Here is a 16,068-nt window from a genome sequence, read left to right on the forward strand (position 1 = left end):
ACTCCCTTAGGAAGGCCGTTTCAAGGGGCACGGCTGACCAGCTGTTTCCAGCTGCGGTGCCCTTGGGAACCCCTCAGTGTCCCTGCCAGCCCCTACTCTCCCAGAGGAAGGGGACCCGAGCAGAGGCACCTTTGTCGTACCTGGGAATCTCTGCTGGACAAGCGGTGCTCGGGGCTTCCCGTCGGCCCAGCTGAGACTTCCTCAGAGCTGCACTGTGGTCTGAGACTCTTCTGATCCAACCCTCCTTCCTTCCCCCCTACTCGCTTCTCAGATGTGGGACCTGCACGGTGGTCTAAGGGCTCTTCCCACCAACGCCTGCTCCCTCCCCCCATCCTTTCGGGCGCTGCCCCCGGGAAATCGCTCACATACAGAATTCTGTCTGGGTGTCTGCTTCTCGAAGAACCCACACTGACAGACGCTCGAAGGACGCAGCAAGGCCTTACCTCTGAGTATTCTGTGGGTCGGTGTATCTGAAGTAGTACCAAGCAGAATCGACAAAGGTATCCATCGTGTCTGTCTCTCTCTTGGCGGCTCCCCTGCACCTACGGAATAAAGGAAGTTCATCAACTGGATTCTTCGGTTTTAATGCAGTGCTCCACCGGCTTTTGAGAAAGCGATGGCAATTCAGTATCCGTTTAGAATGTCACAAGAACCATGCCTCATCATGGATTCAGAGAACGCTCTCCTTTTGTGTTGTTAGTACAGGATATTTTAAGGAAATTTACAAACAAAAATTTAAATCCTCAAAAATTAAAAGCCTTATTCTCCACTGGGCTGAATTTTACCTGGTAGAAAAATCTAACAACCTAAGTGGATAAGCCAGGAGTGTCTCCCTTACATGTTAACTTCTATTTTAGGCATGTCAAGATGCCTTCAGCCAACGCCTGCTTTGTGATACCTAAGAAGCAATTCAATTTACGAAGAGAAGCTGAAAACCAAATGGAGACGTTGTGCTAAAGGATGAACCTGGGTTTTCTCTATCTCTGCAAGGGCTGGGGGTGCAGAAATCGAAACCCATTAGGGTGACCTTGGGAAGAGACGTCACCTTGGGGGCCGTGGTGTGCTGGGGCCAACCCATAGCGGCTTTTGAGAATCAACGGTTGGCACCTCTTCCCAACGCAGTGACAAGTGATGTCAAGTTCACAGCCTGAAAGTAGCCCTTGGTGGAAGTATGTATACTACAGAAATCGACAAACACCACCAATCGGGCTCCCCTCCAACGTACCCACCGCGGAAGGACACGATACAGAAGGGTGAAGATAGCCCCACTGTTCCAGAAAGCAAACGAAGCGAGGTGCCTGATGTGTGAAGAGCTGAAAAGAAAAAGGGATTCTCATGTTCAGGACGGGGATGCCTTGGGGAGGACTAAGGTTCCGGAAGGGCCCAAGTGCTGAACCGGTTCCGAAGCACGTGTCCAGTGTGATGGGCCTGTGGGACGGCACGAACTGGGTGCAAAAAACCCCACAACTTCTAGGAACCCAAGAGAGGGTGCTGTTAGTCAAGCCTAGCCTAGGAGCGGCCCACCCCCCCTGAGGACTCCTCAAGGCCTGGAGCAGCACTGCATGCAAAGAGCCAGCGACTATCAGCTACTGACAGCTGACGCTGACGGGGCCCTTTGGGGCAATGAGAACAAGCTGGAGAAGACGGTTCTGCCTCCAGGTTCTCCCTCTTGAGCCTTGGAAGAGGGACCAACCGCCCTTCTAAATGCTGCCCTTCTGGCAGTCTCGGTCCTTGGGGGTTCTGGGAGATTTTGAGGAGGGACACAAGGAGCCCCAAGAGAAACGGATGAATCTTCTGCTAATTTTGCATGCAAGGGCAAGAGTCTGCTTTTAATTTAAAAATAAAAGAAGGCCTGCATTTATATCTTGCATCTGGGAAGCAGTTCATACTGGCTTTACAAATCGTACTGAAGGAAAGAGCCACCCCCTGCCACCTCCCACTTATTAAATAGAAGTGGCCGAGCAGAGACACAGGAGCCCCAGATCCTTGGGGCCCTGGGACTCACAGGGGCCTCCCTCTGGGAGCAGTGGTGGTCCCTGGGATTGGGGGCAGATGTTGATGGGAGAGAGCCCGAGGGAATCCTGTTTCCTACCACCCAGGGCTGCTACAAGACACTGATCTCCACAGTGCATCTCTAAATTAAAGGCAGATCTTTTTATGGGGAGAGCAATCAGCCAGAACACAGACACTATTTCGGGAAATAATTACAAGATAAAGGTTACTTCTTCCTCACCATCGGGGCAAGGTGCACAAGTCAGGATGAAAATGCAGGGCCCAATGATCAAAGGAGTCACGTCTGCCTGCAAATTGCCATGCTGATTTTCTTTGTAATGGTCACGTGGGACTTGAGGACAACCAACGCGTCTTATTGCTGCCACTAAAGGCTGGTTACGTGGCACAGGCTACTTGGTAAGTGGAAGGGACAGGTGATGGTGACAGGGACAACAGTATGATCATCCTTAGCTCCAACGGTACGAACAGTAAGAGTGGGAGCGAATAGTAAGAGTGGGTGCAGGCGCCCAGCCAAACGCTTCCCTAGCATTCTCTCCTTTAATCCCCAGGAACTCTGGGATTTTGAGGTAGATACTATGTGTGTCCCCATTTTGCAGATGAGTAACTAAAATTCAGAGAGGTTAAGAAATCCACCCAAGGTCTGAGAGCTCAGGAACAAGAAATCCACATCTGTTGGGCTCTGCAACCCTGCCTGGCCATGCTGGTTCCGTGACTGTCAGTCCTGGACACTCATTAGAGTCAGCCAGGGAGCCTTGACCAACACCACGGCCTGGGCTCTGCCCTCCAGGAATCCGCAGCCAGGGTCGGAAGCCTTATCCCCACCAGACGGTCCCTGGGGAGTTGATCTGGTGTGCTGAAGGCCACCAACGTCTCTGGCAGGGAAGCCCTTGTGTCACTCCTTGTTAATAAAGAGGGCATGCTATTTTCTCCTGGAGCCCACAATTCTACCCTGCAAAGGCCAGAGTTCCCTCTGTTCCCGCCCAGAAGCCCCATCTCAAATCTTTAAAACCACCTGGGTGAGAACCTGGGAGGATTACGGTAACACTTCCATTTACTGGACGGTTTGTTAGGCGACACTGTGCAGGATTGCAGGTGTTAATTCTGGTCTTCTGAGCAGCCCTTTGAGGGGGTTATTTTAGTTTCCGATAAGAAAATCGAAGCTCAGAGAAGTTATGTGACTTTCCCAAGGTCACACAGCCAGGGCCACGATTCGAATCCATTATTGTCTGACTCCCCAGCTTGGCCAAGCAACCACTAGGGTTACCTGATTACCAACCTCGTGACTCAGCTCTGTACCAGCAGAGGACCAAATTATTTTAACATCCTCGTTGTGATCGACAAGGCAGAGACAAATGGCTTCTCCACAGAAGGAAGCAGGAAGACGCTGGAGCTGGGCTTCGTTATTTATTTGTTTAATCAGCTGGTATGGTATCCCAAAAATCATTTGAGATACACCAGTGAACTAACAGTAAAATACAATCCTACTTCCAAAACGAGAAGACGTTCCTGTGTCTTAAAGAATGAAACCCCTGCACACACACCTGCCCCCGGAGCTACCATTCTGCAGCGTGTGTAAAAATCTCCACTGTTATCAGTGACTAGTAGGAAAACAAAGGCGGAAAACATTTTTCTCTCATCTCCAAGAAGCTCTCTGGAATATGAAATGGAAGAAAGTGGTCTTTTACAAAGTCACGATGAAAACATGTAGCTTTCCATCGGATGGCAGGTGTTTCTGGTAAAGATGTGAGTGGACAGAATGACCCAGGGTGTTCTTTCCAGTCTGGTGGGAGCGCTGGAAAAAGGGAGCAGAGAGCCTGAAACTCCAGTGGGGTGCTGGGGCCACAGACGACGCCACGGCTGGGGATGCAGTTCCTTACCTAGGACAGGCACAGTTCACCCACTCCGAAGCCGCGGCCAGCGGGGAGCCTCCCCTGCCGGTGAAAGATGTGATGCGGGGCAAGGTCACGGGCAAATCCTGCAGTGGCACGGGCACGGGGCCGCAGGCCGGGCAGTGGACCACGGGGATGGGCGTGCCCCAGTACCGCTGTCGCGAGATCAGCCAGTCCTTCAGTTTGTTGCTTGTCACGTCTCCACCTACCCCCTTCCTCCGGGCTTGCTGAGTCAAGGCTAGAAACGCATCCTGCCGGCTCATGCCTGTGAACTGCGAGGGAAAGGAGAGAGATCCTAGGCTTCCTTCCACCAGGACAAGCTGTCACCCGCCACCGCAGCACCTCCCCCTCCCCAAGACTGCTGTTTTTATGTGTAGTCTGTGCAGAGCCGTGTGGTGACTTCATGAACCCCAGGTGCCTTCACCTCTGTGGCCCCCTCCTCCTTAGGATAGCTTGGTTTTTTTTAAATAAAGATTTTTATTTATTTGAGAGAAAGAGAGAACGAGCGGGGGGGGGGGCAGTGGGAGAGAGAGAGAGAAGCAGATTTCCTACTGAGCAGGGAGCCCGAGGCAGGGCCCAATCCCAGGACCCCAGGACCATGGCCTGAGCCGAAGGCAGACCAACGCTTAATGACTGAGCCACCCAGGCGCCCCATCCTTAGGAAGTATTAAAATTATGTTTTATAACTATACTGAAAGAAGAACATTATTTTGACCCTAAAAATTCACTTTTTTCCCCTCTGATTTCAGAAGAAATTAACATCTCTTCGGGGACCCCCTAAAAGTACCATGAGCCCGAGGAACTGTGTCCGCCGTGTCTCACGGGCAAACCAGTCCTGGTTCTGCGGCTCTCCTTATCACCTGAGCCCCGAGACAGCACAGGGTCTGCCAGCACTGAGCTGCCAGCAAAGAGCTGCATGGTATGTACTTCTAATGACGAGTCCCCTGTTGGGGGGAAAAAAATAATCCAGAAAAGAAAATTCAATATCCTAATGTAGAAGTAATTCAGGCAAGCAGGGCAATGAACTGGGGCCACAGCTGGAGGGACCCGAACCACTCCTTTTACATTTAAATGCTCCCATTTTATAGAGAGCAGAGCACAACGCTGAAAGTAGGAAAAAGCAATTCTCTCTTCGCCCAACGCTTTTCAGAGAACCAAGCTAATGATGAGAATGGAGCCAGCATGGAACGCCAGTGGGGGATCGTGGGTACCCTGGAACTGGTTCACTGCGGACGGACTGCATCCCTACTACGTGCCAGGCTTCGGCGAGGCGTTGGGGGCACAAAGATAAAGATGCTCTGCCCCTTGCCCCCTGTCCACAAGGAGCTGACGGTCACAAGGCATAAAGACCTAAGTACAGTGATGTTTACCCAAAGCAGCCCCCTCCCTGGGGTCTGCAGTGTCTTCTGACGTACACACAGAGCTTGCTACCAAGGAAGCACGCACCCCCTGGGAGGCATCTTCGATGCTCCGCACTCCCGCCTTCGCGTAATTACGGGGCACGTGGTCGCAAGCTCTCTAGAAAGACTGCCTTCTCCCTGGATCACTGTGTCCACATTCCAGAAGCTCACAGATGACAGGAGCCCCTTACCACCTGTTCTCCTTCCATCCACTGGAAGAAGTCCTTACCCTGGACATTCAGTCGAGAGCCAGGGGAGGATTGAACAGACCACCTGAAGCCCTCTGAGGAAGCCCGGGAGCACAATTAACGTCAGTCCTATACGAAGGAGAGGGCAGCTCTCTGGGCACTTCAGAAGCCGACTTCTGGCCACGAGTGTCCCCTTTCTTGCGCTGCAGAGAGAGATCGAGGGCTCCCTAACAGGCGCCTTGGCAGCTCCACCTCCAGCGAGGCTCCAACACAGTCTAAAGGAGGGTTTAGGGTTCAACAACTCAGAGCATCTTACTACCCTTTACGTCGTGAGGGCACAAACGTGAGGTCAGGAAACACTGTCACTCAGGGAAGGAAAAAAACCTGGCCATCCTCTTTTATTTTTTATATCGATCTATATACATATCTGTAACATATCCTCTAGCCACGTGATCCCAAACCTGAAAATCCTGGATCCTCAGGTCTAATTGAATCAGGATCACCCAGGCTGGGGCCGGTGAGGCCTATGTTCCTGGTCCAGGGACCAGACTTTGAGTAGCAAGGTTGTGGGCCAGCGATTCTCAACATGTGGCTCCTCGATCAGCAGCAGCACCTGAACACTTGTCAGAAATGCATGTTCCTGGGTTCTACCTGGGGCTGCCGAATGAGAATCCCCAGTGGGGGGCGAGGCACTGTGTGTGTGTGTGTGAACAAGGCACCGGTCGATTCTGGGGTGTGCTTAGGTTTGAGAAGCACCGTCTCTGCTGTTTCCCATTCACCCCTCACCCTACCCCTTCCATCATACTTCCTGGCCTGGGTCAAGAGCAACGCTGAGGTCAAGTCCTGCCTCTCCTGCCATCCACCACCTGGCAAGAGAGAACCTGGCCCAAATAAACACGATTCAAGTTTAGTGTTCATTTCTATACATGAGTTCAAACTGAGGCGGAAACAAGTCCGTCATCTGGGGAGAACAGAAATCTCTAGGAAGAACAGCCAATTCCAGTCACCCTCCCAAGGAACTCGTTTTCCTGGAAGAGGGAATTTTTTTTTTTTCAGGCAGAAGATTCCCAAAATAAAGTGACTGTGATAACCATACTATTCTAGGAATGGGCTTGACTTAGAGTTGATCAATTTCTAGATCTTGAAAAGGAATATTGTTCTGTTTTCATAGATTACGAAACAAGGCTGCAAGATCGTGAGGCTTGGGGATGAGCGAAATGGCAGGTTGTAATCTGGACCTGAAGGAAAATGTCTCATCAAAGCCGGGTCAAGGTCATGATCTGAGAAGCTGTTAGGCCCGTGGCACGGGGAACCAACCTCGGCAGAGCTGCTCATCCTCTCTGTGCCATCCGGCAACGTTTCAATGACTTCGGAGTAGGGGAGGCCCAGGGTTTGGGCTAAGGTGGTGTCCTCTGGGCTGGTGCTCGGAATGCCTATTCAGAGGGGAAGAAACACAGAACACCTTCTTTGCAAATACCCAAGTCACAAAATAACTGACAGCCCTGACACTCGGCTTTAGCTTCCTAAGGGACACGCTCTTTTAGCTACAGAAGTTGTAAAAATGCAGCGCATTCCTTGGGAAAATGGAGAACAGTCTTGGAGAGACCCCCCGCCCCCGCCCCTCATACAACCGGTTTACTTTACCACGTCGGCATGATTTCCTTTAAGTCTTTATCCTGTGCTTCATTTCTTTTTTTAAAAAAGAATCATGATTCTAAAATATACAATTTGGGGTGCTTTTTGTCACTGAAACCGTGAATCGCCAGCATCTGGACAAGCCTCTTGTCTGAATTCCCTCAGAGACCAAGGACAGCGGCGTTCTCTTGAGAAGCAGGGCTGACTGCTCCAGCATTTCCTGGCACCCTAGAAAAATCCACGCGGTCCCGAAGTGGAAAGCTGGCAACTATGGTTCTTCACGCTATGGTTTGTTCCCAAAGGCAATGGTACATGCATTCCGAATAGAAATTTATTCTTCAGCCCACACGTGCCCTTGAGACGGGAGTTGAGCGTTAAGTAAATCGCTCATCCAGAAGGCCAAGGTCGACTGTCTTGGCTTCAATTATTCGTCAAAACAAGCTTGTTGGCGGCTGGGTCTGCAGGGCAGACTTTCTCAATCTCGGCACGACTGGCACCCTGGACTTCGTTGTGAGGCTGCCCTGAGCATTGCCAAGATGCTGGGCTGCGCCCCTGGTCTCTGCCAGTAGCGCTCCCCGGAAGTGACGGAAAAATGGCTGAAAAATTGCCAAATGCCCCCTGGTGGCAAAATTGCCCCTGGTGGAGGACCCCTGCTGCAGGGTCAGCTGTCAAGACTGCTGACGTCCCTGCAGACACAACACGTCACGTGGCCACCGAGCAGGAAGACTAAGGACAACTCACAAAGTGCTTAAGTCAGATTTCCGCGAACAACCTCTTTGGAACACTGCCCTAGGAGGGTGATTTCATGTTTGGGAGACATGTTCTAAAGCTCCTTGGCAAGATGGAAAGCTCCATGGTATAATGGAAAGTTCTGTGGCGTTCCAGCTGAGATTACTGACCAAAAAAAAAAAAAAAAAAAAAAGTATCTAACAAGGCAAATAAATGTTCGGAGTGGACTTGAAGGATATGGAAGGGTGAGGACAAATGGCAAGCAGTATTACTGGAAAGTGCCCATGGTCAAGAAGGGAAGAGTCATTCACTGCGTCCCCACAGCGTATGGTTTGGAGTAACCAGCAGAAATGTTTGAACGGAGACACTGTGGTCAGAAAATTTATTTGGCCACATAAAGAACGCTGTGGACCACAGTGTGGGTTACGTGGGGCTCAGCAGGATGTGAACTCTCTGTAACGTGTGGGTGGGATGGCAAAAACTCTGCTTTATCTCTTTTTTATTTCTTTTGCTTGTTCTTGGAAGTCAAGAGGCAGTAAACTTAGAAAATGTTAATAATGTAACTGTGGGAAGTCAAGACCACAGGGAAAATGATTTCCATGCACATCCTCCAAAAATCAGATTTTTTTCCTTTCAGAATTTTCAATATTATGCCAGTAATTTGACTCGAAATACACCCCCCCCCAAAAGCAAAAAGCCACATCAATAACAGCTTCCTGTATTGCTCTCTTGGCTGGCTGTACTAATGAGTCTAACTAATTATAAAATACAGAAAAATAACAGAAGGAATTATTTCGGGGCACCTGGGTGGTTAGTGAAGCGTCTGCCTTCGGCTCAGGTCATGATCCCAGGGTCCTGGGATCGAGTCCCGTATCAGGCTCCCTGCTCAGTGGGGAGCCTGCTTCTCCCTCTGTCTGTTGCTTCCCCTGCTTATGTTTTTTTCTCTCTCTCTCTCTGTCTAATAAATAAATTAAATCTTTTTTTTTTAAAAAAAGTAGGAATTATTTCCCTGAAGCAACACCCTTTCTAGGTTTAAATGGTCAGAAGGGAATGACCTGAATGGCTTAATATTCATCTTCTGTTTGGATGTTTCTTCAAATCACTTTGTCAAAAACTCATCTGGGTATCGGGAGGGAAAACACGATTTTGGTAAGAAATGCTGTTTCTTCTGGATGCCAGGAAATCAAGAGTGCGGAAGGAACTTTCTCTGCAGGCTTTTGGCATTTTGAGACTGGTTGGGATCTGCAGTGGGAAGCTGGGGAAGAGGGGTGCTCGGGTCTATCCGAAGGGCGGATCTTGGATGGGCTGTCGTTAGTTCTCGTCCTCGGTTCGCCCCTGGTCTCTGCCAGGTGACAACACCTCAGAACTCCCAGGATGAGCAAGGCTGCAGAGGACATCCAATGCGCAACTCTAAATGTGCCTTCCACTTGACTTCTGTGTCACGGTCCTTTCCCTAGAGGCCTCGAGTTCAGCCCGGGGCGCCTGGCGGCTCAGCCGTTAAGCGTCTGCCTTCGGCTCAGGTCATGATCCCAGGGTCCTAGGATGGAGCCCTGCATCGGGCTCCCTGCTCAGCGGGGAGTCTGCTTCTCCCTCTCACACTCCCCTTGCTTATGTTCCCTCTCTTACTGTCTCTCTCTCTCTGTCAAATAAATAAATAAAATCTTTAAAAAACAAAAAAACCCAAAAAACCCCAGCCCAGTCCATCACTTGTGCTCAGAATCCCCATCTCTGCAGTTCTGTTGGTCCTACGAGCTCGGAAATCAGATTTCATCCAAGTTGTACTGTTCCCCGTATCATACATACGAGTCTCACCAACTAGCTCTACTGGCCCGATTCGTGGGCCACTTTTTATTATTCTCAAGAGCAACTAGCAAGCTGTGGTATACTGGGTATGTTTTCAAAATGTACCTCTTAAACAGGGAATGGCTCAACGAAGGGGCCTATCATGTTCCCAAAGAGGCAGAACAGACTGTGGACTCAGCAGTGAGCCCTTGTGGTTGACAGCAACAGGCTGGTATTTTGATCTGAAGCCTGCTGAGTATATTATCCTGATTATGTTTTAACAGCTACTTACCTATTTTGGAATCCAGAGAGCCCTCCAAGTCAGCTTTGGCCAAGATAACGACAGGGACCTCCTGCTGGGTAAGCATGTTCACAGCCGTCACGGGCGTGAGGCAATCTGAAAATGAGAGCGAGTGACAGCTGGGGTACTAACACCATCTGAGTCTCAGAGGAGACAAGTGAGAAAAATAAGCACGAGGACTTCTGTGTTTTGTGCTAATTGTTAAAGAATCTGTTCTTTGAAGGCATTAATGGATAATTCACACCAGTAGAAAATCAAAAGATTAAGCAAATACGCAAAAATGGTCGTCTATGCTCAGAACCAAAGAAGTGAAATGGCATTTTTACTTTACAGATGGTAAAGATGGTCCCGCCACCCCCTTTTCCTTTTGAAAAATACCTCAAATGTGCAGAAGAATAAGCAACACAAAAATCTATGATGACTAAGGAGATGTCTGGGATTCCAAATCCCAACACCTGAAGATGGAAATGGATAGGAGAGTAGAGAATAACTAAGCAGAGAGGAGAGTTCTGGACACACAAAGACGGGACAGTTCTTCCCACCTACCCTTTTTTAGGAGATAGTGGAGGATGTGTTCCAGCAAAACAAAAGGGTAAATAAAGAAAGAGACAGAAATGGGATCTAGAAAACAGAGAACCTAACAAAAGAAAGAGGGTCAGGACAGTCTCAGAACAAAGATGGAGGGAAGCCATAGGACGGCAGATGGGCAGCAGAGGCCTGGAGAGTGACCAGGCCAGGCCTGTGTAGGACAGAGGGCCCAGGAAGCATCGTCAGGGGAAAAAGGAGGATAAATACATTATCCAACAGGTTGGAATATGTAGAAAACTGTATTGAGAGGAGTTTTAAAGAGCCTCTGGGAAGGTGTGGGAAGACTTGGTAATTCAAAGAACATAGAGCAACTTGAAAAAAAAAAAAAAGGACATCATTAACTTCAGGCAAAACAGAAAGTATATTACCAAAAGGAAAATGTAATCATAGTACACTTGGCTCAGTTGTGAACAATATTTATGTGGTCATAATAAAATACTTAATTGACTATCTACAGGAATGGAAGCATGAGGACCCAAACACAGTTCCAAAGGAAGAAGGATGAAAGGGGTAAACAATTAGTGAGTTCACTTAAGCTTACTGCAACATAAGCAACTGACAACAGTTATAATTTGTGAACTCTTACTATTTATATTTGCCATATTTTATGACTTCATATAATTATCCAAAACACGTTTTACAAACCCCAAAGTTAAAATATGCCCAGGAAGTAAGATGTATTCTTTTCAAAGAGGAAAAGATAGGCTCTGTAGGCATCTAAGCCAGCTCTTCTCTTCTTTCACCTGGCAGGGGTCAGGAAGTACAAGACAGGTTACAGTGTGGACAGCATGACATGTAACCCAAATGGGTCTCCGGGGCAGAGGTTCAGGAGTACCCATGGTACCAAGACTGGAAAGCACCTGCTGCCCTGAGCTGCCTAATGGCTGACACTATCCAAATGGAGACCCATACTTCTGATTCCGTACTGCCCCTTCTCAAAGATGACGTGTACGTGTGCAAAGTCTGCAATTATGATAAAATGTGAGGAGGAGGATGGAAGATGAGGGGAGGTGGTGCACGAGTAAAAGTTGCGGGGTAATGTCGAGAACTGAGAGGGAACAGGGTAGGCATATTATCCAGACACATGGAGGTCTGGACCATAGAAACAACTGTGGAACAGACAGACAGTCTACCCCAGACCTGCCTCGCCTTCTGATTCAGCAACAGAACGCTTAGCTGGACACGCGTCTGCATAGCTCACAACAGTACCACTTAGCCTCCCTTGCACTAGGTATGGCCTTGGGGTACGTGCAGAAGCAACTTCTAGGGCATGCTCTCAGAGGGAAGGAGCATGACCTTTTTTCCCTGCTTCTGACTTACGGCAACACAGACAAAGTGTAGAACATCTCAGAACACACAGGTAAGGGCAAGACCCTTGAAGGACACAGTGGGGAGGCAGAAAGAGCCTTGGCCATGACTGACTCACAGAGCAGACTTGTCATACTTGCTTTGAGATTCATGTGGGCAAGAAATAAACTGTCTTTTTAAGTCACTGTGTTTTCAGGACTCTGTTGCAGCCACCAAACTTATACCCTAAGTAACACATACCTAAAATGATTCAAAGTGGCTGGGTAAGGAAGCTCCTGCTATTTCTAATACTCTTTGACCTTTCATGTGATATACACATATCACTTGGATCTTACAAAACACAAGTTAATTTTTAAAAAGAGAAACGGAAATTAAAGTAATCTTGAAGTACTATCATTTTACACCTGAAAAGTTAGCAAAAACTTTTAGAGGGGTACCACCAATGTTTGCGAAGTTGCACTGAAATTTGTGTATCATTGGATACGGCACTCTAAACCGATTATAGCCCTTTCAGAAGCCGATAAAAGCAACCTGTAACAAGAACTAGAAAAATGTTCATAACCTGTGACCAAGTAAATCCCATTCTGGGGAATGTCTCCTAAGGAAGTAATTCTAATGAGGAAAAGAGCTACGTGGAAATAAATGTTGATAGCAGTTTGTCCATAACAGCCCCGAACATGAAAAGAACAAACATTCAATATGATAGGGAAGACTGAGGATATTTGGTACCTTGAGTTTATGGAATATTATGTACGGATTAAAAAAAAATTATGAAGCCTGCCTAAAAACAAAGAAAAAAAATCCACTTTCTGAAATCATATTACATGAAGACCAAAACATAAAGACAGAAGCTGTCTGATCTTTAAGATCCATTTCTGTGGGAACATGAATTAAAAAGTAAGATGACCACATGCTGTGGCACCTGGGGGGCTCAGTCGGTTGAGCATCCAACTCTTGGTTTCATCTCAAGTCATGGTCTTGGGGTCATGGGTTCAAGCCCTACACTGGGCTCTATGCTCAGCAAGGAGTCTGCTTAAGATTCTTTCCCTCTCCCTCTCCCTCCTCCCCGCCCCTCCCCCTGCTCACATGTGCTCTCTCTTGCTCTCTCTCTCAAATAAAATAATTTTTTAAAAAGGTAATATGACCACATGCAAAAGAATGAAGGTGGACCCTTACCTTTGCTGTATATAAAAATTAATTAAAAAATGGACTAAGGACCTAGATGTAAGATAGAAAATGAAAAGACAACCCACAGAGCTGGAGAACATTTCTGTAAATCATGCACCTGATAAGGGACTTGTGTCTAGAAAATGTAAAGAACTATTAAAAATCAACAACAGAAAGACAACTCAATTCAAAAATGGGCAGAGGGTCTGAACAGACATATCTCCAAAGAAGATACATGCATGGCCCATAAGCACGTGCAAAAATGCTCAGCATTACCAGCCACTGGGTAAATGCAAATCAAACCCACAATGAGACACCACGCCCCCGCCCCCCCATGATCATCATCAGAAAGACAGACAATAACAAGGGCTGGCGAAGACAGAGAGAAATCGGAGCCCTTGTACACTGCTGATGTGAATGTGAAACGGTGCAGCTGCTGCGGGAAACTCCGATACTTCCTCGACCAGTTCAACACAGAGCTACCCTATGACCCAGCAAGTTCACTCCTAGATACATACGCTGGGAAAGGACAGCATATGTCCACACCGACATCTGCACGTATGTTCACAGCAGCACCACTCACAGTAGCTGGAAAGTAGCTGGAATGTCCACAAACTGATGAATGGATGAATAAAACGCGGACTATTATTCTGGAATAAAAGGGAATAAAGTGCTGAAAGAGGCTACACATGGATGAGCCTTGAAAACATTATACAAAGTGGAAGAAGCCAGTGACAAAAGGAAAAAGACTGCATGATTCCATTTAGATGAATGTCCAGAATCGGCAAATCTACGGACAGAGCAGACTAGTGGCTGTCTAGCGCTGGGGAAACAGTGGGGACAGGGTATGGGATCTCTTTGGGGGTGACAAAAATGTTCTAAAACTGTGCATAATTCTGCAGATAGACTAACAACCCCTGAATTACCCCCTTAAAATTAGGGGTGAATTTCCTGGTATGTGAATTATATTTATATTATAAAGTCATTCTAAGAAAAATCTAAAAAAAAAAATGTAGAGTACTACATGAAACAAGTGGGTTGGATTTAGGCTTTGGGTTTTTTGTGGGTTTTTTTTTTTTTCCACCTCCAAGTTCTAGTAGGACAGTTTTCCATTAGAAAAAAAATCCATCTACGAATTTAAATATCAGCAGATCAGTAATGAATACACAGCAGCATGTTGCATGCCTGCTCACGTGGCCAAAATCCATGTCTCAGAAAGGACAAGACTAAGATTGGAAGTTCTTGACCACACCGAGAGCTCTCTGTATTTCTGCTCAGTCAGGTCCTGGCAGCGGGAGGCAGGACGCAAGGAGGCCGTGGAGAAATCTGACGTGACCGAGGCATTTCCTACTGTTACGCCAATATGTTAGCACAGAGGAAACACTCTGGGCCCCACGGTGCCCTCCGCCCTCAGGGCCCCATAGCAGAGCAGGCAGGTCTCTCGTGCCCTCTGGAAAAACCAAACAGATAGCTTTCATTGAGTCATCAGCAAAGCCGCTTTCGGGGCAGGAGTACTCTGTGCCAACAGGGTTGTGTGGTCAAGGAAGTGTGGAAAGTACCACGTGACCTGCTCTCGGAGACAGTCGCCATGAGCAACAGCGAGGCAAAGGTTCTGAGAAGTCCAGGAGCAAAGAAACCTGTTCGTCTTCGTTTCTCCTGGGTTATGTGAGCGCAAAAGCTCTTCCCTGCACAGAACATCTGTTAGCATGTGCTCGAAGGATGGTAGAGGGAACGGTGTGATTAAAGAACAGACTAACCTACAGGATCCCATCCCCACACACATACGAAGCAGAAAGGGGGGCAGGACAAGAGCAAGTGATTATTTAATGTTCTGGGGCTCCTGGGGAGATGGGGCTCTTGCTCTCTGATGTGGCAATAACGATGGGGTTCTGAGGTGCCCTTTCGGGAGACCTCACTTACACTTTTGGCAAAAAATGCCTTGTGGAGACCACGGGTGACTCAGAGCTGAAATGTGTGGTTCCAAAGCCTCAGGGTTTGAATATTATTTTAATATCAGAAATGTAAGAAAAGACGCCAAGAAAAAGAACAGCTTCTAGAACTCTGATGATATTTCCCTATTGATGCTTTTTATGGTTTCTAGCTCCCATCAAGTCGGAGCTTACATAACACGACTTAAGTCAGAGGCGGTCAGCTGAGAGAAGGAGGCAATGTGAAGGATAGAAATAAGCTCAGTTTGAAGAACTCTATGGGGAAGCACCTGACTTTTCGCTCCCTTAAAGGAATCTATGCCAAATTACATGATGCTGAGCACAACACAGCACTTGTCGTCAACAACATCAGCAACCTAGTTGGCCCAGCCAGAAATCAGGGTGGTGTCCCCGGAGCCTCTGCCCTTGCTGCCTTCCAGAAACTTCTGAGAGCTGCTCCAGCCCCTCCATTCTGACAACCGCTGTTCTCCTGTCTTCGCCGTCTCTTAACTCATGGTTTGCTGGTCCTCCTGCCTGCCCTCTGCCAAGCATGACCCCCCCCCCATCCGCCTGTGTCATCCTCTTCCTCCTCTGGGCCCCTCAAGGCTCCTTCTGTACCCACAGGGCCCCCACAATTGCCCTGCCCACTCGGCTAGGAAAGCCAAACTCACAAAGGTGAAGTGACCTTCCTTAAGTCACAGGAAGGCCCTGGGACCAGAACCTTGGCCATCTTGTGTCCACACAGGAGCTGACAAGCAGAAATCAACTTCGAGGCTGCAGGAACCCATGTTTGAGAATTTAAACTCCTGCAAGTGATACGGTCCATCCCAACCTTGCGCTGCCCTGATGTTCAGTGGTCACTAGTCACCCACAAAATCTGACCCTGGAGGAAAAAAATCAAGCCGCCTGATTGGAGCCAGTCGGCAATGGTAAATGACAACCTCGATACCACGCTCGGGTTTAAAATGTAACCTCCAAGGCCAAAGAAGGCATACATCCATATTCATATGGTGATTTTAATTCAGTTTTAAGAAAAACTGCATTACCAAGGCACCCTATTGGCCTTATGTAACTCATGCCACATGTCAAAATCCAGAGACTTGACGTGCAAATTAATCTTGAGACTTTGAATAAGTTGAC

General features: G+C 48.1%; 1 protein-coding gene across 1 annotated transcript in view; it reads right to left on the reverse strand.

The window, feature by feature from the left end:
* Positions 1-16,068, reverse strand: part of LARS2 (leucyl-tRNA synthetase 2, mitochondrial) — a 144,732-nt gene that overhangs the window by 40,764 nt on the left and 87,900 nt on the right. The window contains exons 10-13 of the mRNA XM_008703901.2: positions 9,929-10,033; positions 6,808-6,923; positions 3,891-4,174; positions 444-542 (exon numbers count right to left, since the gene is read on the reverse strand). Of these exons, the coding sequence (XP_008702123.1) occupies positions 444-542; positions 3,891-4,174; positions 6,808-6,923; positions 9,929-10,033 (604 nt within the window). The remainder of the gene's footprint in view (positions 1-443; positions 543-3,890; positions 4,175-6,807; positions 6,924-9,928; positions 10,034-16,068) is intronic.

The sequence above is a fragment of the Ursus maritimus genome, unplaced genomic scaffold, assembly GCF_017311325.1.
Source record: "Ursus maritimus isolate PB19 unplaced genomic scaffold, ASM1731132v1 scaffold_14, whole genome shotgun sequence".
NCBI classification, from domain to species: domain Eukaryota; kingdom Metazoa; phylum Chordata; class Mammalia; order Carnivora; family Ursidae; genus Ursus; species Ursus maritimus.